Consider the following 23,739-nt stretch of genomic DNA (forward strand, 5'->3'; position numbering starts at 1 on the left):
GAGTGGGTAGCGGCGGCGGCGGCGGCCGTAGCCGTCGCCGCCGGGGGGCGGGGAGCCCCGGCCACTGAGCCCCTCCCTGGGTTGGGGCTCGGCGGAGACTCCGGGCGGCTGGGGAGCCGGGCCCTGAGGAGAGCGTTGCCCTTGCCAGACTCGGGCGATGGGGCCGAGAGCCCGGGCCCCGGCGCGGGGAAGGTGAGCGCAGATTCCGGCGGTAGGCGGGCTGCCAGCTCCCCTCGCCCCAGCATCTCGCCCTCTGGAAGCCCGGGCCGCGAGGGCAAGGGCTCCCCGGGCCGGCGCCAGCAGCTTCCGAAGCAGCTGCGGCGTCGCGGGCGGTCTCGGAGGCAGCAAAGCGGTTGGTGGCGGCGGCGGCGGCGGCGGCGGCGGCGGCGGCTGGAGGGGCAGCAGCCGGAGCCGCGACAGCTGGAGCGGCGGCGGCGGCGGCGGCGGCGGCGGCGGCGGCGGGGCAGCTCCCCCGGGCCCGCTGTGGACCCTCCCGAGCGGGTGGCGTCCTGCGAGCGATGCCCGGAGGCGCCAGAGCCCTCTCCGTCTCCCCTTCCCCCTCGCACACACCGAGCCCGGCAGCGGCGGAGGCGGCCGCGGCGGCGGCGGCGGCCAGGGGCCATGGAGCTTGAGAACCTCTTGGCCAACACGCTGCTGCTGAAAGCGCGCCAAGGTGGGTGCACAGGGGCGCCCGACGCCCCGCAAACTCAGATCCTCCGAGGAGCCCCGACCCTGACCGGGAACCCCGATCCCCGCAAAGCCCCGAGCCACCGTCCGCTCCGTCTCACTATTCGCAGCGGCCAGACAGCGAGGAGTCAGCTTGGGTGCCTTAGGCTGCTCTGCGCGCCGCCCTGCACCCCTCTCAGCACCTGTGGGCCCAAGTAACGCTGGCCTGCGCCCCACTCTTGTCGGTGTGAACCTGCTCTGTCCTGCAGCCTCCAGTGCGTCAGCACAGGCTGGCGGGGTCCTGTCCTGGGAGGAGGAAGCCAGACCACCGAGTGAAGCCGGCAAGAAACAGCCGTGCCTTTGCGGTCTTTAAAGGACGAAGAAGACGATCCTGTTAACGACCCTAAGCGAGGACCTTCCATTAGTCTTTTTGGACTGTTATTTTACATTTATTTATTTTTGAGAGACAGAGTGAGACAAAGTGAGGGGGGGGGAGGGGCAGAGAGAGAGAGGGAGACACAGAATCCGAAACAGGCTCCAGGCTCTGAGCTGTCAGCACGGAGCCCGTCGCGGGGCTCGAACTCACGAACTGCAAGATCGTGACCTGAGCCGAAGTCAAACGCTCGGCCGACCGAGCCAGCCAGGCGCCCCTGGACTGTTATTTTAGCATAGCTTGTTGGTTTTGAGGTTTGATCTGACTTGGTTTTGAGGCTTCGTGGTGTGTGGAGTGGGTTTTACCAGGCGGGACGTGGTGGCAGATTCAACAGTTTGGTACGAATTCAGCCTCATGTCCACGAAAAGGCACAGTTGACCCAGCCCTTTGGCTCAGAGGTGGCCCTGGCCCCGACCGTCCTTCTGTTGCCTCCCAAGAGAGTGGAGAGCTGGCGGCACAGCTACCCACCTGCGGTTCTTCAGCCCCTTTGCTCCTACCGAGTGGGTGACGGAGCAGGTGCCTGGTGTTTGCGCGCGATGGCGGGAAATGGCCGCCGGAGGTACCGCGTTGGCCACGACTCCGGAGTGAAGACCGTATGGAAGGAGTGCTATGCACAGTCTCCCAGGGCTGGAGTCCCATCCTGGGCGCCCGTGTCCGTGGAGTGGTCCTCCTGGTCACTTGGGATGCTTGCTGGGAAACATCAATAAACTCATCTTGTGATTGAAATAGTGAATAACGTTCTGTGAGAGAATTTAATGTGGAATACAGCTACTTCAGATCTTTGGGTTTTGTTTACTTTTTAATGCTCTCCCCTTGCCATTTGTGTCCTAAGTGTGTTTTTAAGAGGAAAGAGCTTCATCAGAAAGTGCCTGATTTCTCAACTCAGTGGAGACAACTCAGAAACAGTCAACAGGAGTTCTTGAAGTAAGAGTGACAGGTGCAGAGGATTAGCTACCTAAGTTAGGTTTACATAGAAGGATCCAGAATTAAGAAGTAGTGTATTTTTTGTTTTGTAAAGTGTTTCTCATATTAAGAGTTGAAAACAGGAAATTCATTTTCTCAAATATTTTTGTGTGCTAACTTGCATTCTTAAAAAAAAAATTTTTTTTTACATTTATTTATTTTTGAGAGACAGAGCACAACTGGGGGAGGGGCAGAGAGAGAAGGAGACCCAGAATCTGAAGCAGGCTCCAGGCTCTGAGCTGCGAGTACAGAGCTGGACAAGGGGCTCAAACTCACAAACCATGAGACCGTGACCTGAGCTGAAGCCAGACGCTTAACCAACTGAGTCACCCAGATGCCCCTAACTTGCATTATTTTGAAGAGTGAAGATGGGTGGGAAGAAAGTAGGTCTTATTTTTCTGTTAAGGCAGCGGGAAGTCCCTGAGAGCAGTACGTTTCAGTGGAGCATTTGATTGTGTTTCGTGTTTCTCACTTTGAACTCCAGATTGGTCATAGAAGTGAACCATGATCCTGGGCACCCCAGCGGCTCAGTCTGTTGAGTGTCCGACTTCGGCTCAGGTCACGGTTTCATGGTTTGTGAGTTCGAGCCCTACATCAGGCTCCGTGCTTATAGCTTGCAGCCTGGAGCCTGCTTCGGATTCTGTGTCTCCCATTCTCTCTCTGCCCCTCCCCCGGCTCATGCTCGGTCTCTCTCAAAAATAAACGTTAGGGGCGCCTGGGTGGCGCAGTCGGTTAAGCGTCCGGCTTCAGCCAGGTCACGATCTCGCGGTCCGTGAGTTCGAGCTCCGCGTCAGGCTCTGGGCTGATGGCTCGGAGCCTGGAGCCTGTTTCCGATTCTGTGTCTCCCTCTCTCTCTGCCCCTCCCCCGTTCATGCTCTGTCTCTCTCTGTCCCAAAAATAAATTATTATCTTTGAAAAAAAAAAATAAAAAAAAAAGTTAAAAAAAAAAAAAAAAGGTGAACCATGATCCGTGGAAATCTGGATCTGTGGAAACCCATACTAAACCTGTTTTCTTTCCATTGTACCATCCTCTTTGAGTATAATGTACAAAAATGGACTGTTATATCGAGCAGATTTCCTTACGGTGCTGTAGAGGTTAAGTGATGAGGTGAATATAAGGGCTTTGTAAGTGCTAAATACTTGAAACCAGTATTTCCTGCCATAAAGCCTAGGACTGCATACTTTCAAAAGAGTTTTAAATTTTGTTCCTTAAAGTATTAAGCCGTCATGTTGTGATTCTTACAAGGTCTGCCCCTGTCAGCAGATAGTGCTTACTCCTGTGTTCAGAAAGAGTCATTCTGTCAGTGTGGTTGATGCTCAGAGAAGTTGAATATGAAATATCAGAAATACAGGACTATATGCTGAGTGTTGGTTATAACTGAGGGCTGTTCTTCCAAGTCAAAGCAGCTTATTTGCTTTAGAAGCTCCTAGACTGTCTCCTAGCAAGGGTCTTCTTGGACATGTGTGTTCATGGCTGGTTCCTCATGTGTTTCTGGCGCACGCATTAGAAAGTTAACGTTTGAAAGGAGTGTACATAGCAAAGCAGTTATATGTTGGCCTTGGGAATTACACTGTTGGCTTAATAGTATGAGTGAGGCCGTTTTCTCGATTTGTTTCAAATAAATTCAGTGTCTTTTTCTGGTCTCCAACAGATTTGTTTAAAAGAAAAAAAAACAAACAAACAAAGAGGATTTGTTAAAACCGTTCCTCCTTTTCAGGAATGTTGGGAGATAAAGCTACATCGACAAAGTGGTTTGTCACTCTGCCAGCACACTTTAAGGAGGCAGAAAATGGGGGTGCCTGGGTGGCTCAGTCGATTGGGCAACCGACTTCGGCTCAGGTCATGATCTCACGGCCTGTGGGTTTGAGCCCTGCATCAGGCTCTGCGCTGACAGCTCAGAGCCTGGAGCCTGCTTCGGATTCTGTGTCTCCCTCTCTCTTTGCCTCCCCCACTCACACTCTGTCTCTCTCTCAAAAAAATAAACATTAAAAAAAAAAGGTAGAAAATGATCATACTGTTAATAAAATAAAACACAAAATCACTGCTTCCCCCCCGCCCCCAACTTTTAGGATTTTTTTTTTCCTATGTAATACATCTGTTACCTTTCATAGCTCTAAATGATAACCTTAAATTGTTTACATCATACTTATAAAGAGACATTCGCCCCATTTTCTCTTAGAGAAACTGACAGCGTAAATAGAGAGGGAAGAATAAAATATATGTATGTTTAATATGGATTTTGGCCTTTTCATAGCAATTCCATTCTGATTGCAGATGATAGTGTTATTTACCAGTTGTTTTTTTAGCATCTGACGCATAGTTAATATCGCTGTTATCATTTTTTAAAATGTTTTTTAGCGTTTATTCATTTTTGAGGGACCGAGCACGAGTGGGGGAGTGGCAGAGAGAGAGGGAGACACAGAATCTGAAGCAGGCTGCAGGCTCTGAGCTGTCAGTACAGAGCCCGATGAGGGGCTCGAACCCATGAACTGTGAGATCGTGACCTGAGCCGAAGTTGGGCACCCCATCCCTGTTCTCATTTATGCCCTTGTTGAGGCTCCCCAGGATTTTGGTTGCAAGGAATCTCTGGAAATAGCTTATAAACCCTTTGATTCCAGAGGTATAGTGGCCAATATTTGTGTTTCCTTCATTGCACTTAATTTGATCCCACACCCAAGAGCTACTTAATGCATTTTTTGTTGTAAAAAATAACTTTTGTATTCATTTGGACGTGTTCTTGAATGCTTACCATTCCAACGTGTGCAGTCGGCCCTCCTTGCTTTTTTCTTGCTCAATTCTTTCCACCCTTCAGAATCCAGTTTGCCTTCCTCTTTGTAGCTTGCTCTGTTCTTCCAGCTCAGGGGCGTTCTCTGCCCTTTGGAAATTTGGAACTTGGGGTTCACAACAACATAGTCAATGATTCTTTTCCCGGCTAATTTGCAATCTTTGTATGGGCAGGGCATAGCTCTTACCTTCATTTTATCCCTTTCAGTGCTGGCTGGCCATATAATTGGTACTTGGTAAACAATTGGAGATTAAGGGGGTGATTTGTTATTTTGCTAAATTCAAGAAAGAGGGGGTGAAATTCATGTTGAAAACAAAAGGATTGGTTGGACTTGGAGGGAATAAAGTGTGTTCCCAGCTTGCTTAGAGACTAGTGGTTGATAATGATAGCTAACATTAGTGAGGGTTTGCTCTGTCCAGGCAGCATGCTAAATTCTTTAAGGGCATTATTTCAGCTAGTCCTATCCTTCATTCTCCTAACCCATAAAACCAGACAGATAATAATTCTACTTCACAAGGTTAGAGGATTGCTTGTGATAATGTGGCACAGTGCTTGGCGCTCAGAAAGTGCTCAGTAAATAGTAGTAGTTGTGGTTGTAGATTTTGTTGTTCTGTCCAGTGTCATAATGAAGAACTGGTACTTTAACGTGCAATTGTGTTAACTGACCTTGAACCTGGCTCTTTGTCTGTAGTCTGTTCTCATTCTTAGATTTCCCAAAAGCATAGCTTTCCTCTTCCTAAATTCTTCCATGCTGGAGGTGCTTGAATCTCATTTATCCTTGACCTTTGTTATTTCTCATGTCTGTCTCTTTGTCTCTATTTTCACTTAGACACCACCCCCACCCCCCAGCCCCCACCCTGATGGTCTTCTATACCTCTTCAATTGACTGAGGGCAAGAATTTCCAGACTTTTTTCCTCCTTTTTCATCCCCAGTGCTGCTAGAACACTCTTTCTAAAACACAGATTTGTTCTCTTAATCTTCTGTTTAGAATTTGGCCTTAGACCTCCATTCTGGGTCAAGTATAAACCCCTTAGTGCATCATGGCCCACAGAGTCCTACCTGACCTCAGTGACCTGCTCTTCTCTCCTTGTCTATTTGCTGCTAAGTGTATGTGACTACTCGATGCCTTCCTACCCGGTGAAGTCTTGTTCTTCCTTCATGTTCCGGCTTGGGTGTCTTTTCTGGAAACTTCAACACTCCTGCAAGAGACTTGATCATTCCATCTTTTGTGCCATTGCCACGCCCAGGATGAGCTGTTACTGCACTGGGCTGATTCAGGACAGCTTGGGTGTCCCTTTCTGTGTCACCAGCATCTAGCACTGTGCTAGCTCCCACCTCCACAAATGCCAACTGATGACTGGTGACAAAAGAGCACATCTCAGGAATTCTTTCAATACTGGTGATAACCAGAAATTAAGGCTTCAAACCAAGCTGTTTTTTTAGACTAGCGATCTGGAACTAGTCTGGATTTCTGGAACAGAAATTGAGATTGTATTCAATTTTTGGAATGTCAGTTGGCTCCATACTTCGAAGTGGTGAGTAGTTCTTATTTCATTTTGAATTTAATATTCTTGTTTTTAGCAAATCAGTATTAAAATATTTAATTATACCTATAACGCAATCTGTAGTTCTCTCAATATTTACATGCTCATCACTAGCGGAGACAGCAGCAGGGTTAGCCACAACTAGTTAGGATGTTAGCAAAAGGCCATGCCCGTACATTTTCCTTTTAGAGGGTAAACTCTCTGTTTTTACCAAATTGAAAGAGTTTCTAGTTCAAAGAACACATGGTAGTACTACCTTTCCTGCCCCCTTACTCCTGTGCTGATTTGTCTCACTTCCTGGCAGAGACATTGTGCCTGAGTGTTTGCATGGTAAACCTAGATCTCTTCTTGTGAGTTGTTTGGACAGACGATGCTAGCACATTTGCGAGGTTGACAAGGCTGCTGAACTGGTAGCATCCCCCCCCCCCCCCCCGCCAGGGGCAGGTGTTTATCCCCTTTGACAGATGGGGGAAGGGCAAGTGAAGTGACTTGATCGAGGTCACGTCACTAGTAAATGGGAGTGTTAGGTTTCAACCCAGGTCTATCTGGCCCCAAACTCATGTTCTAACCAATCATGTAATGCTGTCTGTTGAAAGACTTCCTCAGTTTACTGCTTCAATGGAAATGAGTTGATGTTTTGTATTTAGTTTCTGGCATGAAATTAGCTTTCTAGATGTGGGAGTGTCGCTCCTTGGCTGGTTGGACAGCATGAAAGCACAGTTGACGGAAGTTGGGTTGTGGCAGGGGAGGGGGGGGCGCGGTATTCTCATCTAACGAGAAGTCCGGAGACGTTGTCTGTGTTTAAGCAACGAGAACTAAAGAGCCAACAGCATTGTTCACTGAGAGGGAGCCTATACCAGATCCGAAAGTGATGGTAGACGTTTGGCGATGGGGCAGGGCCTTACTGAGGTCACTCTGAGTCTGAAAGGAGGGGACTTGGAGCCCCCTCTCTGCTCCCTGTTTTTATTACATTTGCCTTCCATGCTTGTGGTCTTTCCTTCAAGTTCTCCATTGGGTTAAACACAGCGTGTTTCCTCTTGAAAGGACAGCCTGCTAATGTCCACTTGTAGAGCTAGGGACAGAATTCTCTTTGAGCTGATTCTGTTCCACTAATTTAAAGTTTTCCAGGGTGCCTGGGTGGCTCAGTCGGTTAAGTGTCTGACTCTTGGTTTTGGCTCAGGTCATGATCTCACAGTTCCATGAGTTCCAGCCCAGCATCGCGCTCTGCACTGATGATGCGGAGCCTGCTTGGGATTCTCTCTCACCCTCTCTCTCTGCCTCTTTCTCTCTCAAAATAAATAAACTTTAAAAAAAAAAAAAGTAGAAGAAAAAGGTTTCCAAACAACCTATAATAAAAAAAATCAGAGAATTATCAGACTGTAAAACTTTTGCTCCTGAAGGACATGGAATATTATCTTACTGTTTGGGCAGCTTGGGCTGCCATAACAAAATAACGCAGACTGGGCGGCTTAAACAACAGAAATGTTTTTGTTCTTTGTGTTTTTTGTTTGTTTTTTTATAGTTATGGAGGCTGGGAATCCAAAGTCAACTTACCAGCATTGTTGGTTTCCGGTGAGGACTCTTTCTGGCTTGTACAAAGCTGCTTTCCCCCTGTGTCTTCACGTGGCCTTTCCTCTGGGTTCACACTGAGAGACAGCGGTTTTCTGGTGACTCCTCTTGTGAATACACCTGTCAGATTAGAGCCCTAACTGGCTGACCCTTCCTGAAGACCCCATCTCTAAGTACGGTTTACACTGGGGGTTAGGGATTCAACATGTGAGTGTGAGGGGGAGGAGATGGGATACAAATCAGTCTATAATGCTGTTTTAATTTGCATTTTCCCAATTAAACATCTTTTCATATTGAGGGTGATTTAGCTTTCCTCTTCATGAATTGCTTCTTCATATCTTCTGCACAAATGAGGGCAGAATATCTTACTGATTTATAGCAGTTTTTTATATAATCGGGATACTAAGTACACATGGCACAAATCTCCCATTCTCCCACCTGCTCTATTAGTTTTCCTATTGCTGCTGTAACAAGTTACCGCAAAAAACTAAACGGCTTCAAACAACACAGATTTGTTGTGTTACAGTTCTGGAGATCAGAAGTCTGAAATGGGTCTCACTAAGCTAGCATCAAGATGGCAGAAGGGCTGTGTTGCTTTCTGGAGCTTCTAGGGGGAATCTGTTACCAGACAGAGAACCAGTTCTGAGCTCAGGTTTGTCTGCTTTCTCAAAAATCAACACTCGAGAGACCAGTACCGATGGGAAAGGTTGCATCAGTCAGGAAGCCGGCAAGCTGGGAAGACAAGTGGACAGACGTCTCAAAGACGATCTTCCCTGTCCAGGCCAAGTTGGAAGGCTTTCGAGGGGAAGGCACAGGAAAAGGGAGGGGGGCTACATGCAAGAGAAGCAGGTGCTCAGGCAGTTAGTCAGTGGTCTGTTGGCATGACCTTGAACAGACTCACTGGCATCAGTGGCAGCTGTTTTTGAAGGTGGTCAGCCTTACCTTCTGGAAAAGTTTGGTCCTTCACTCCTCCAGGCCAGTGGTCCGCAAATCTCAAGGAAAGAGGTTAGTTCTGCTATAGACCAAGGGAGTTAGGTCAGCACACAAGGAGCACAAGAGCTTGAAGCGAGTTAATCCTTAATACAGGTGGAGCGCTATTAGAGATTCATTTTGGAGGTTCTGTGGGGGAATCCATTTTCTTGCCTTTTCCAGCTTCTGGACGCCACCTGCACACCTCAGCAATAATCAGGCGTTAGCAAAGACCTGGAGTAGCCGCAGCTACAACTCTCCCGTGCTGCTTGGTGGAGTGTGAAACAGGAGAACCGTTTCGGGAAACTGGCAGTTTCTAATAAAGTTAAACACACACCTACCCAGTGACCCAGTGATTCTCTTTCAAGGTATACCCAGTAAAATGGGCATGTGTCCACGGAAAGTCTAGTACAAGAATGTTCGCAGCGGCTTTGTTCATAACAATCTCAAACTGGAAACAACCCAAATGTTCATCAATAAGAGGACGGATAGAGACATACTGATACGCGTAACGCAATGTGGTGGTAAAAAAAGAAAGAGCTGCCAGTATATGCAAGAGCACAGACCAGTCTCAGGAGCATCATGTTAAGGAAGAAGAATCAGGAGAGAGAACAATCCTTAATGGTTCCAGTAGTATGAAGTGAAATTAATCCACAATAATACAAATTGGGATGCTGATTGCTTTGAAGAAGGGAGGGATTGTCACCGAAGAGGCAAGAGGGAACTTTATGGGATGATGAAAATGTGTATTGATCCTGCTGGTAATTATGAGGTTGTAGAGCCATAGTGTTAAGATTGGTGCATATTATTGTGAAAATTGTGTCTGTTAAAAAGTGTTGTGTTTTTTTTTTTTTTTATAAGGAAGAATTTTTTTATAAGTTAGGACCTCTCTGCTCCTTAAATGTTTGGTAAACCTTTATGAAACTGCCTGAGGTTGGTGTCTCCCTCATCCCCCATCCTGACCTTCTTGCCTAGGAAGCAGGGATAGGGATGGTTCTTTTTATTATCAATTTAGTTTCTTTAATACTTGTTGTGATATTCAGGACCATTTCTTTTCAAGGTAGATCTGGCAATTTATGTTTTCTAAGAAAATTTTTTAAAATTTAGTTACATGGTACAATATTGGTTTCAGGAGTAAGATTCAGTGATTGATCACTTACAACACCCAGTGCTCATCACAAGTGCCCTCCTTAGTACCCGTCACCCATCTAAGCCCATCCCCTACCCCATCCCACCATCAACCTCCAGTTTGTTCTGTATCCTTAAAAGCCTCTTGTGGTTTGTTTCCCTCTCTTCTCTCTTTTGCCCCTTGCCATGTGTTCATCTGATTTGTTTCTTAAATTCCACACATGAGTGAAATCATAGGGTATTTGTCTTTCTCTATTTGACTCGTCTTGCTTAGCATAGTGCATTCCAGCTCTATCCATGTTGCAAATGGCAAGATTTCATTCTTTTCAATTGCTGAGTAATATTCCATTGTATATATTTTTACCACCTCTTCTTTATCCATTCATCAGCTGGTAGACATTTGGGGTCTTTTCATAGTTTGGCCATTGTTGATAATGCCGCTATAAATATTGAGCTGCATGTACCCCTTCAAATCTGTATTTTTGTATCCTTTGGGTAAATACCTAGTAGTGCAATTGCTAGATCATAGTGTATTTCTATTTTTAGTTTTTTGAGGAGTCTCCATACTGTTCTCCAGAGTGGCTGCACCAGTTTGCATTCCCACCAACAGCACAAGAGGGTTCCCTTGAGAAAATTATTTTCACCTAAGTTCTCAAATTTATTTAGCACAAATGTTATTGGTAACATTTTCTTGCTATTTTTACAATTGCAACTGTGATATTTTTAATTTAGAATATTACTTGTGTGTGTCTTTTATTTTTATTAGGCTTGTAAAAGATTTTTTTTTTATTAAACTTTTCAATGAACCAGCTTTTGGTTTCGTGTGCTTTGCTGTATTATGTTTGCCTTCCAGGTTATTAATTTTTGCTTATATTGTATTCTTTATTTTGATTTGCCTCTAGCTTCTCAAGTTGAATGCTTAACCTATTACTTTTTAAACTTCCTTCTTTTATAGTAAGTGTAAAACTCTTAAGTTTTTTTTTTTTTTTAATTTTTTTTTTTCAACGTTTTTTATTTATTTTTGGGACAGAGAGAGACAGAGCATGAACGGGGGAGGGGCAGAGAGAGAGGGAGACACAGAATCAGAAGCAGGCTCCAGGCTCCGAGCCATCAGCCCAGAGCCTGACACGGGGCTCGAACTTACGGACCGCGAGATCGTGACCTGGCTGAAGTCGGACGCTTAACCGACTGCGCCACCCAGGCGCCCCAAAACTCTTAAGTTTTAAGTATTGTGTTAACAGGAGCCTGCAAGATTTTTTTAATGTAGGTTTTTCATTTCAGTTATGTTTAGTGATTTTCATTGCGATTTCTTTGTTAGACCTTGATTATTTGAATGTGATTTTTAAGAAATTCTAAACTTGTGGCACCTTTTTAAATGATCTTTTTTATTGGTGGTAATTTAATTATATATGATCAGAAGATATGGTGTTAAGGATAATAATGTTTTGATATTTGTTGAAATATACCTTGTGGTCTGTACGTGGTCAATTTTTATAACTGTTTTACCTGTCCCGAGGAGGAATATGTGTTTTTTATTTGCTGGGTAAGACCCTGTACAATTATCTATTAGGTCAAATTTGTAATATTATTATATAAATAGCCTCTATTTTTATTGCTTTTTGTCTGCTTGATTAATCAGTTTATGATAAAGGTTTGATAAAATCTCCCATTAAGGCTGTGGATTTATCAAATTTGATTTCCCTAATTTGGTTGATTTTTATTTCAAGACACTGTTAAGCATTTACTACTTAATGATTTTGGTATCTTCTTGTTGGTTATTATTTTTTTTTATTACTATGTAAGGTGCATCTCTATCCCTACCAGTGCATTTGCCTTAAATTGTATTTTCATCTGGCATGTCTGTTATTATACCTGCTTTTTTTTCTCTTGCCCCCGCTAATTTGTGCTGTTTTTCTCTGCCTTTTGGTATTTTTTGAATGCTTCAGATGTCTCTTGTAAACAACATCCCGCTGGATTTTGCTGATTTATCCAGTCTAATAATCTCATTCTTTTAGTACTTAAGTTTTAGTCCCTATTTTACATCTTATGGGACTTTTTTTGGTATGTATTTTGCTACCATTTTTCCTGTGGCTTGATAGTCTTATATAATCATAATAGCTAATATTTGACTATTTGAAATGTACGAACCTCTGTTTTTATATAATAATTCATTTCATTCTGATGACTCTTTAAGAAGATAGTTTTAGTAATTCTGTTTGCAAATTAAAAAATAACAAACGGTCCAGAGAAGCTAACAGCTGGGCCCAGATCACACAGCAAGTGAACAGTGGGGTCAGATCAAATCCAAGCACCCTGGCTTTAGGTCTTATAATCATGTGCTTTTCAAATGCCTTTATTACCTGAGAAGATATGTACCTGTGAGATGCATGTATAATATAAAGCTTTCCAAAAGTATGGCCACTACTGGCTATAGTAATGCAGTTGAACACAAGCAAGAAAGATTGGGGAAAACCGCAATACTGATCATTTATGTTCATCTTTGAACGTAAGTGGAAATGATTTGAAACCAAAAAAGCAGCAAATAGCCCTGTGCTTTGTTTATATTTTACCATAAATGCAGAAGCATTTCAAAATTAAATTAGTTCAAAGGAATCTTTTCTTCGTTAAGCTTGAGTTTAAAACATGAGAGATGAGCTGTGATCTTGTGGGGGGAGGGGCAGAAAGGTCGTCCAGTCTCCAAGGTCTGTCGTTTCCCAGGGGGGGCCACTCCAGCATTTGAAGACACTAGGTCTGTCGATACTTCATTTTTCTGTGTGTAAAATTATTTTCCATGACTTGCTTACCTTATAGGAATGCTAGGTAGTTGAGGTTGTGTATGAAGAACATTCAAGGCTCTTCATTTCACATTATGCATTGGTCAACTTGAGTATTACAGTAACATAACCGCAGGAAGGGAGAGAAATGATAATCACAATGGTTCCATTAGTTAACATCTTAAGTGTGACATTTTTTATTTGTTTGAGATTTTTTTTAAGTTTATTTATTTTGAGAGAGCATGCACGGGAGGTGCTGCTCAGGTTCACCGGCATGTGTGCCCCAAGCCTGCCGCTATGAAGTGAAAGTTTCTGTCCTCTCACAATTTAATAATTGAAGCTCTAATCCCCAGTGTGATGGCATTTGGAGGTAGGGCCTTTGGAAGATAATTGTAGTTGCATTAGGTCATAAGGGTGGGGGCCTCATGATGGAATTAGTGTCCTTATAGAAAGAGGGAGAGACGTGAGATCTCTCTTCGAGTGCACGCAGCAGGGAAAGGCCATGTGAGAACATAATGAGAAGATAGCCATCTACGAAGCAGCAAGAGGGCCCTCACCAGTCAGTGAATCTGCTGGCACCTTGATCTCTGAGAAGTAAGAGAACTCTGAGAAGTAAGTGTTTGCTGTTCAGGCCCCCCAGACTATGGTATTCTGTTATAGCAGTCCAAAGTGACAGAGACACCTGTGGAGACCCCATTCTTCTGTCTTTCACCTGGTGATATTCTTCAGACCAAGCCAGGGAGCGTTGTCTAGGGAGAAGGGGGTCTTTTGTGGCCATAGCTTACCCAGGTGGCACAGGGTCTGTCTGTGTGCGCTGCTACATTTAGTGAAATGTGGATGATGCCCTGTGTTTGGATGTGCATGGTGTGAGCACTATTGTGTGTGTGTCATTTACTCTTTAAACGGGAAATTGTCAGTGAATTATGTGCTGGGTTCTGAGCTCTCCCCTCCACCACTTCCCTAAAACCACCCTTGTCCAGATCACCAGGGTCAGTTCTCAGTCCTCATTTTACTATGCCTGTGGGCTGCCCTTGACATAGCCCATCATGGGGGTTTCCTGAGTCAATATGTCCTTTTAGACCAGCCTCTGTGTTTTTCTGCTGTTTCAGTGCTTGCCCTTCTCAGACTGCTTGAGTGGTCGCCCCTCATTCTCTGGACCTCTTCACATGGAAGTATTCTGAAGGCTCAGGCCGTGGAATCTCACCTTCGTTATCCACACTCACTCTCTTGTGATCTCTCAAATTGAAATCCGCAGACTGGACTTGTCCACTGCACTGCAGCTCATTCTCCACTTGCCCACTTGATATTGCCCACTTGACTTGGAAAACCTCATAGGTGCATGTGCGCGCGCGCACACGCACGCACGCACGCACACAGTCAAAACTAAACTCTTAACACCCATGCACACCAATTTTTTCCTTCTGTATTTCAGTTAATACCCAGGCCAATAATCTTGTAGTTGACTTTTAACTCCTTACTTTCAATTCCCCACATCCAGCCCTTGGACAAATATTTTTAGATCTCCCTCCAAAATATAAAGAATCTGACCTCTCATTGCCTCCACTGCTTTCAGCATGGCTCAAACCATCAACCTCTCTCACCTGGAAGACTGCAGTTGACTGCTACTTGGTTTCAGCTTTTGGCTTTCTGACCTTATAGTCTGTTCTTTACATACAAGCCAGAGTGATCCTATTAAAATTTAAGTCAAGATGTCATCCCTCTCCTTTGAACTCTTGTCATGACCTCCCAGACCAAGCAGAGTAAAAGCAGATGTGTTGGAATTATCAGACCAGGAATTTTTTAAAACTGAATATTCTAAGTGCTTTAATGGAAAAAGTAGACACCATGCAAAAACGGATGCATAACATAAGCAGAGAGATGGTAATTCTAAGAATCAAAAGAAATGCTAGTGGTAAGAAAAACCAAAACAATAACAAAGAATCCTTTTAGGGCACATGGGTGGCTCAGTTTGCCCACTGAGCAAGCCCACTGTGCTCAGTTTGAGGATCTGACTCTTGATTTCTGCTCAGGTCATGATCCATGGTTGTGTGATGGAGTCCCATGTTGGGCCTTACACTGGGCATGGAGCCTGTTTAAGATTCTCTCTCTCTCTCTCTCTCTCTCTCTCTCTCTCTCTCCCCCCCTCCCCCCACTTGCTTGTTATCTTGCTGTCAAATAATAAGAAACATTTTTTTTAATGTTTATTTTGAGAGACAGACTGCGCAAGCTGGGGAGGAGCAAAGAGGGAGAGAGAAAATCCTAAGCAGCCTCCACGCTTAGCGCAGGTCTTGCTCCCACAACCCTAGGATCATGACCAGAGCTGAAATCAAGAGTTGGATGCTTAACCAACTAAGCCACACAGGTGCCCCTAAATTTTTTTTTTTTTCAAATGAAGAATCCCTTTGATGGCCTCATTAATTGATTGGACAGGGCTGAGGAAAGAATCTCTGAGCTTGAGGATAATAACTGAGAATTCCTAAAACAAAAGCAAGGAGAAAAAAAGACTGAACAAAATTAGGACAGAATATCCAAAAACTGTGGGACAACCACCTGTAAAAGGCATAACAGGAATGCTGAGAGGAGCAGAAAGAGAAAGGAACAGAGGAAGTATTAAAAGTAATAATGACTGAGACTTTACCCAAATTGATGTCAGACACCAAGCCACAGACTCATGAAGCTCTGAAAACATGAAACAGGATAAATACCAAAGAACTACACCTAGGAATATCATCTTCAAACTTCAGGAACTAAAAAATAAGGAAGCCATCTTGAGAAAAGCCACAGATAAAAACACTTCATCTGTACAGGAGCAAAGATAAGAATTATATCCAATTTCTTCTCAGAAACCATGCAAGGAAGAAGACGGGAGTGAAACATTTAAAGTATTGGGAGAAAAAACTCACCAACCTAGAATTCTGTACCCCGTGAAAGTATCCTCCAAAAGTGAGGAGAAATGAAGACTTACCCAGACAAAAACCAAGGGAATGTGTTGCCAGTAGACCTGCCTCTCAAGAAATGTTAAAAGAAATTGTTCAGAGAGAAAGAAAATAATATACTCAGAAACTTTACATATAAAGAAATGAAGAGCATCAGAAAATGAATAAGTGAAGGTAAAGTGAAGATTTGTTTCTCTTATTCTTAATTGCTCTATCAGCTATCAGCTAACAGGGAACAGATATATACATGGAAGACAATAAGAGGAACAAAGATAAGGATGACAAGTACTAGTAAAAATATGGTGGAGATTAATCCAACTACAGACATATCTTGTTTTGTGCTCTGCAGACACTGTACTGTTTACAAATTGAAGGTTTGTGGCAATCCCGTGGCAAGTCTTTTGGTGCCATTTTTCCAGCAGCATTTTTTTCTCTATGTTTCTGTGTCACATTTTGGTAATTCTTGTAATATTTCAAACTTTAAAATTATTATAATTTTTATGGTGATGTGTGATCAATGATTGACTTACTGAAACCTCAGATGATAGCATTTTTTAACAATAAAGTATTTTAGGGGCGCCTGGGTGGCTCAGTCGGTTAAGCGTCCGACTTCAGCTCAGGTCATGATCTCATGGCTAGTGAGTTCGAGCCCCGCATCGGGCTCTGTGCTGACAGCTCAGAGCCTGAAGCCTGTTTCAGATTCTGTGTCTCCCTCTCTCTCTCTGACCCTCCCCCGTTCATGCTCTGTCTCTCTTTGTCTCAAAAGTAAATAAACGTTAAAAAAAAATTAGAAAAAAAAAACAATAAAGTATTTTAAAATTAAGGTATGTACATTTTTTAAAGACATGATGCTATTACTTAATAGACTGCAGTATAGTAGTGTAAACATGGCTTTTATATGCACTGGGAAACCAAAAATTCCACTTGTATTTATTGTGATATATGCTTCATTGCAGTGGTCTGGAACTGAGCCCACAATGTCCTTGAGGTATGCCTGTATTGTATGATATTTAAATATCTGCAGTCTAAGTGCAACAGTCAAAGACAGAGATTGTCAGAGTGGACAGAAAAGTAAGACCCCACTACGTGTTGTCTATAAGAAACCCACTTTAAATATAAAACACATGTAGATAAAAATAGAGATGTATGATCCTTTCAATGGGTGCAGAAAAAAGCATTTGACAAAATACAGCATCCTTTCAAAAACGCTCAAGAAAGTAGGGATAGAAGGAACATACCTTAACATCATAAAAGCCATGTGTGAAAGGCCCACAGCTGATATCATTCTCAGTGGGGAAAAACTGAGAGCTTTCCCCCTAAGATCAGGAACACGACAGTGATGTCCACTCTCACCACTGTTCTTCAACGTAGTACTGGAAGTCCTATCCTCAGCAATCAGACAACAAAAAGAAGTAAAAACATCCAAATTGGCAAGGAAGAAGTCAAGCTCTAACTCTTCACAGATGAAATGCTACTCTACATGGAAAACTGGAAAGACTCCCAACAAAAAACTGCTAGAACTGATCCATGAATTCAGCAAAGTCGCAGGATATAAATCAATGTACAGAAATCAGTTGCATTTCTATACACCAACAATGAAACAGCAGAGAGAGAGATATTAAGGAATCAACCCCATTTACAACTGCACCAAAAACCATAAGATACCTATGAATATACCTAACTAAAGAGGTAAAAGATCTGTACACTGAAAACTATAGAAAGCTTATGAAAAATTGAAGACACAAAGAAATGGAAAAACAATCCATGCTCATGGATTGGAAGAACGAATGTTGTTTAAAATGTCGATACTACCCAAAGCAATCTACACATTCGATGCAATCCCAATCAAAATAACACCAGCTTTTGTCACAGAGCTAGAACAAACCATCCTAAAATTGGTGTGGACCCAGAAAAGACCCTGAATAGCTAAAGTAATGTTGAAAAAGAAAACCAAAGCTGGAGGCATCACAATTCCAGACTTGAAGATGTATTACAAAACTGTAATCATCAAGACAGTATGGTATTGACACAAAACCAGACACATAGATCAATGGAATAGGATAGAGAACCCAGAAATAGACCCACATATATATGGCCAACTAATCTTTGACAAAGTAGGAAAGTATCCAATGGAAAAAAGACAGTCTCTTTAGCAAATGGTGCTGGGAAAACTGGATAGCGATATTCAGAGGAGTGAACCTGGACCACTTTCTTACACCATACACACACATAAGTTCAAAATGGATGAAAGACCTAAATGTGAGACAGGAAACCCATCAAAATCCTACAGGAGAAAACAGGCAGCAACCCATTGACCTCAGCTACAGCAACTTCTTGACATGTCTCCAGAGACAAAGGAAGTAAAAGCAAAAATGAACTACTGGGACCTCATCAAGGTAAAAGCTTCTGCACACCAAAGGAAACAATCAGCAAAACTAAAAGGCAACCAATGGAATGGGAGGAGATATTTGGAAATGACAAATCAGATAAAGGGTTAGTATCCAAAATCTATAAAGAACTTGCCAAACAACACCCGAAGAACTAATAATCCAGTGAAGAAATGGGCAGAAGACATGAATAGACAGTTTTCCAAAGAAGACATTCAGATGGCTAACAGACACATGAAAAGATGCTCAACATCACTCATCATCAGGGAAATACAAATCAGAACCACAATGAGATACCACCTCACACCTGTCAGAATGCCTAAAATTAACCACTCAGGCAACAACAGATGTTGGCGAGGATGCGGAGAAAGAGGAACTCTTGTGCACTGCTGATGGGAATGCAAACCGGTGCAGCCACTCTGGAAAACAGTATGGAGGTTCCTCAAAAAATTAAAAATAGAACTACCCTATGAGCCAGCAAGTGTACTGCTAGGTATTTATCCAAAGGATAAAAGATGTTCTTTCAAAGGAATACATGCACCCCATAGTTTATAGCAGCATTATCAACAATAGCCAAATTATGGAAAGAGCCCTAATGTCCATTGACTGATGAATGGATAAAGAAAAATGTGGTATACATACACAATGGAATACTACTGGATGATGAAAAAAAATGAAATCTTGCCATTTGCAACAATGTGGATGGAATTAGAGGGTATTATGCTAAATGAAATAAGTCAGAGAAAGACAGATATCATATGATGTCACTCGTGTGGAATTTGAGAAACTCAACAGATGAACATAGGGAAAGGGAAGGAAAAAGAAGATAAAAACAGAGGGAGGCAAGCCATAAGAGACTCTTAAATACAGAGAATAAACTGAGGGCTGCTGGAGGGGAGGTGGGTAGGGAGATGGGTTAAATGGATGGGTTAAAAAGGAGGGCACTTTTTGGGATGAGCACTGGATGCTCATGGAAGAGATGAATCACTGGGTTCTACTCCTGAAGCTAAGGCCACACTGTATGTTAACTAACTTGAATTCAAATTAAAAAAAAAAAAAAAAAAAGAGAGATGGAGAGAAGTATTCCATGATAACACTAATCAAAGACAGTGGGAGTTCCTATATTAATTTCACACAGTTTAAACTTCAGAGCAAAGAAAGTTATCAAAGATTAAAAGGGGCATTACAGGGGCGCCTGGGTGGCTCAGTCGGTTAAGCGGCCGACTTCGGCTCAGGTCATGATCTCGCAGTCAGTGAGTTCAAGCCCCGCATCCGGCTCTGTGCTGACAGCTCAGAGCCTGGAGCCTGTTTCCGATTCTGTGTCTCCCTCTCTATGACCCTCCCCTGTTCATGCTCTGTCTCTCTCTGTCTCAAAAATAAATAAACGTTAAAAAAAAAAAGAGGGGCATTACATAATGATAAAAGGGTCAATTCTCCAAGAAGATGTAGCAATCCTTAACGTGTATGTGCCTAACAACATATAGTCAGAATACATGAAGCAAAAACTGATAGAACTGCAAGGAGAAGTTGAATACACATTATTCTCAAGGTTACATGGAACGTTCTCTAAGACAGTCCATATTCTGGGCCATAAAACACATGGTGACAAATTTAAAAGAATAGATATCATACAATATCTGCTCTCAGGCCACAGTGGAATTAAACTAGAAATCATAACAGACAGCTGGAAAATCCCCAAATACTTGGAGTTTAAGCAACACACTTCTAAATAATATGGGGGCCAAAGAAGAAATCTCAAGAGAAACTAAAAAAATACTCTGAACTCAGTGAAAATGAAAACAAAACATCAGAATTTGTGGGACATAGCAAAAGCAGTGCTTGAGGGAAATTTACAGTTTCAAATGCATATATTAAAACAGAAATCTTGGGTGCCTGTGTGGCTCAGTTGGTTAAGCCTCTGACTTCGGCTCAGGTCATGATCTCATGGTTCATGGGTTAGAGCCCCGCATCGAGCTCTTTGCTGACAGCTCAGAGCCTGGAGCATGCTTTGGATTCTGTGTCTCCCTCTCTCTCTCTGCCTCTCCCCTGCTCATTCTCTCTCTCTCTCTCAAAAAATAAACATTAAAATTTAAAAAAAAATTTAAAAAACCCCCAGAAGATCTAAAATCAGTAATCTAAGCTCCCACCGCGGAAACTAGAAAAAGAAGAGCAAATCAAAAGAAGAGGAATAATATTAGAGTAGAAATCAGTGAAACCCAAGACAGGAAATAAAGTGAAAATCTGACTCTTTGAAAGATTAGTAAAATCTGTAAGCCTCTAACCAGACTAAGGAAAAAAGAAGACACAAATTACTAATACCAGAAATTAAAAGGGACATCACTACCGATGCCATGGATATAGCTTGGCTAGGAATAAGGAATCTTAAAATTGCTAGAGAAAGGTAAAATTATGCTCATATAGATAAAATTAAAATGAACATATGTTTTATTTGACTCATACATAGGGAACCAGGCAGATGTTATAATCAATTCAAATGAAGTCAAAGGCTCAAGTTTACATGGCAAAAGGAATTGTTGCAAATCCAGGCAAACTGATTTTCCTACAGAGGGAAGAGAAGTGCATGGGAGCTACCAGACAAAACAGCTTCCATGTCTGCCTGTCACCCACAGTTTGCAGAAAGCTGCACAACATCTCAGAGACAAGGAAGGCTAGAATCTGATAACCTGGAAGGATGTGCTGGACGGACACCATGCAGTGTTTTGCTGTCACTATTTTTCTTCTGAAGAGTTAAATCAGTACACCAAAATCATTAACTTGAGCTCATATGAATTGATGAGCCCGTATAACTCAGGAAATCGAAATTAGGGAACTTTACCAAGAAAATGACACAGGAGATGCCAGCTCTGTTTCTGTCACAGCTTTGCTCCTGCTTCATCACTGGATAGATATCCTATGACCAGCCATTTTCACTCACACAAGGAGAACCCGGCCTGGAAGGGTATGCTGCTTCCCTGTCAGCCTGTGGCTCTGGGAAGTGACCTATCATTGTCCTGGACTCTGGCTCGGGGGCCAGAGGCCAAACTGAACCTGGAGTCCTGGCCAGGGCTCTTCAGCACCTGCGGCCCCAGCCTGTGCTCTTCCTTGGTGGAGACTGGTATACCTTGCTGGCTCTTCTGCATCAGGAGCACTGGGGCTGCCTGTTCACCAATCCCTTCCTTCCTCTTCACAGACCTTTTAGAGAAATACTTGGAAAAAGATGACTTGTGGGAGGTATGAGGGAAATGGGTCATCAGTGAGCCAGACAAGATGAGGGCACTTGTATGTAAGTAAAGCCCCGTGTGGACCATGCAGTTAAGGGTATGGAAGAGTAGAATATCTGTTGGGGTTCCGTCTCTCCTGGGACAGAAGTTACCAGGGGAAAATTTTCATTGACATAGTTGGGTGGGAATAGCGAAACACTGTACTGAGTTTTCAATAAGCACATCTGTGTGGTTGGCAGACCACCCTTTATTCTAAGATTGTGCACCCTGCTTCTTTTGCATTGCAATAGCCTTTCTCAGGAAGTATTGGTGGAAACAGACTTGATCAAGTAAGGTACCTACAGGGAAATCTGATGTATCCTCTCCATCCTCCTTTTTCATTCTTCTGTTTGGTGAAATAACAAAATCCCTGTGATTTTATCATGGGATGAGAAAGAACTGGGGTAGAAACCCCAGTGGGGTTTTGGTCTAATAGGCCACCAGGGCTTTGGAGAGGGACTGGTGGATTTTTTTCTTTTGGTTCAATGAAAGACATTTATTTCATGAAATACATAGAAACCTTTGCTCTCTGAAACCAGGAAATATGGTATTCTAGCCTCTGAGGTGTCGGAGTCATTTAGGGTTTACTTCCTTGAGCATTGACATTTTAAAATTGGCATTTCTACAGTGGACCCTTTCTGCCTTTATTAAATACAGCCTAAATTAATTTCTTTTGGATAACTTAAGGGCATATTATGATCCTCCATATGTTAAAAGCTGCTCTAAGGCCTGTGGCACGTGCCTCTTTATCCCCATACCAGGTGGCCTCGATGCTGTGCTTTGAATGCTTACATTTCCTTTTTATGCTGTTTTGTGGATATTCTTTCAAGGTGCTGTCACATAGATCTGTCTATAAATTACCTATTACAAGTATTTTTTTTCTTTAGTAACTTTCTGTTTCTAATTTGTTGTGGTATAGGAAATCAAAGCCAAATAATAAGAATTGTACATAAAATAAGAGAAGACATCAGGGCCTAAGAAATTCTTTTATGAGTAAATAAAATGTGCAAGTTTCAGCATGTTGACTTTGTGCTTTGCAGAGGTCCTTTTTCTTTGTGGTTCTTACTGTCTTCTGAGTTGACTAAGTGATGTTGCTACTAAACATAAGTCAGTGGTGAGCATGTTAATAAACAATTTTATTTTCAGATAAATCCAGCCATGTTCATTTTTATCTTCTAATATTCCAAGTCCCATGCTAGTGCTGTCCTGTTCATCAAAACACACCTTATTATTTAGGGTAGGCTGAACTGACAGAACATATAGATCCCCAGTGTAATCTCCAACTTAGTAGAAGTTCTTTCTGTCCTGCAAGAGTCCAGGCAGATGGTCCAGCTGGGTGGCAGTGCTGTTGTTCAGTCATGTAGAACCCGGGCTGATGGTGGCTCGGCCAGCTTCAGCAGGTAGCTTCCTGCTGAATGCAGTGACCACAGTGTACCTTTGAGAGACCCCCTGCTCAACATGAATGCCTGATTCTCACCATCACATTTGTGTCTGCAACTCTGTGGTATGATAAGAGTTTGGGAAGACTCTTACGGAAGACTCTGGAGCCCTGTGGTTATAACTGATTTTAAGAGGGAAGTGAATTACGTTTATTTGGCTTACTCTCAGCCTCTCCACTCCATGGAGCTCTTCTTCTGACTAACCAAAGTTGTTTTAAACTCAAGGAAGAGAACGTGTCTTATTTTTGACTACAAACTTAACAGTACGTGTGAAAAGCAATCCTGAGTGGCTCCTATCAAGGGAATTACACCCAGTGTGTGTGCTGTATTTTAAGAAATCATGGTAACTGACAACGGTTTTGGAGAACAAGTGAAAAGTACTCATCAATGTCCCAGGTCAAAAACTCTTCTTCTAGGTCTACACTCTGCAGAAATGGTGGTAAAGAAGACATTTATAAGAATATTTGTTGTAACATTATTTGTAATACTGGAAACCAGGAACATTAAATGACTATTAATGGGAAATAGATAAATAGGATATTTATATAGTATTTAAAACAAATCCATTTATTCACCAAATGTTTACTGAATGCTTATTTTATGCCAGGTGCTTGTGTAGCTATTGGGATTATGACTGTGAATAACACAGATAAACCCCTCTCTTCAAGGTGTCTCTAATGTTGTGAAGACACAGGTCCTCAATAGCATACCTTAAGTAGATTGCGTGGTGGATGGTGATAAGGGCTAAGAAGAGACAGTAAAGCAGAGAAGGGGGATGCTAAGGGTTAGGCGTGGGGGTAGGACATGAAAGTTCAGACTGGGTGGCCAGAAGAAAAGACCTGAGATGAGGGATCTAGCTTTGCTGAGGAAGAGCTTTTTGGGCC

At 43.0% G+C, this 23,739-nt stretch overlaps 1 protein-coding gene across 1 annotated transcript in view; it reads left to right on the forward strand.

Annotated features, from left to right (window-relative positions):
- Nucleotides 1–2: 2 nt before the first annotated feature.
- The window catches only part of GRK4 (G protein-coupled receptor kinase 4), a 95,101-nt gene continuing 71,364 nt past the window's right edge, over nt 3–23,739 (forward strand). Inside the window, 1 exon segment of the mRNA XM_049632619.1 lies at nt 3–673. Within this exon segment, the coding sequence (XP_049488576.1) occupies nt 622–673 (52 nt within the window). The 5' untranslated portion in view covers nt 3–621.

Source organism: Panthera uncia, chromosome B1 (genome assembly GCF_023721935.1).
Source record: "Panthera uncia isolate 11264 chromosome B1, Puncia_PCG_1.0, whole genome shotgun sequence".
In the NCBI taxonomy this organism is placed as follows: Eukaryota; Metazoa; Chordata; class Mammalia; order Carnivora; family Felidae; genus Panthera; species Panthera uncia.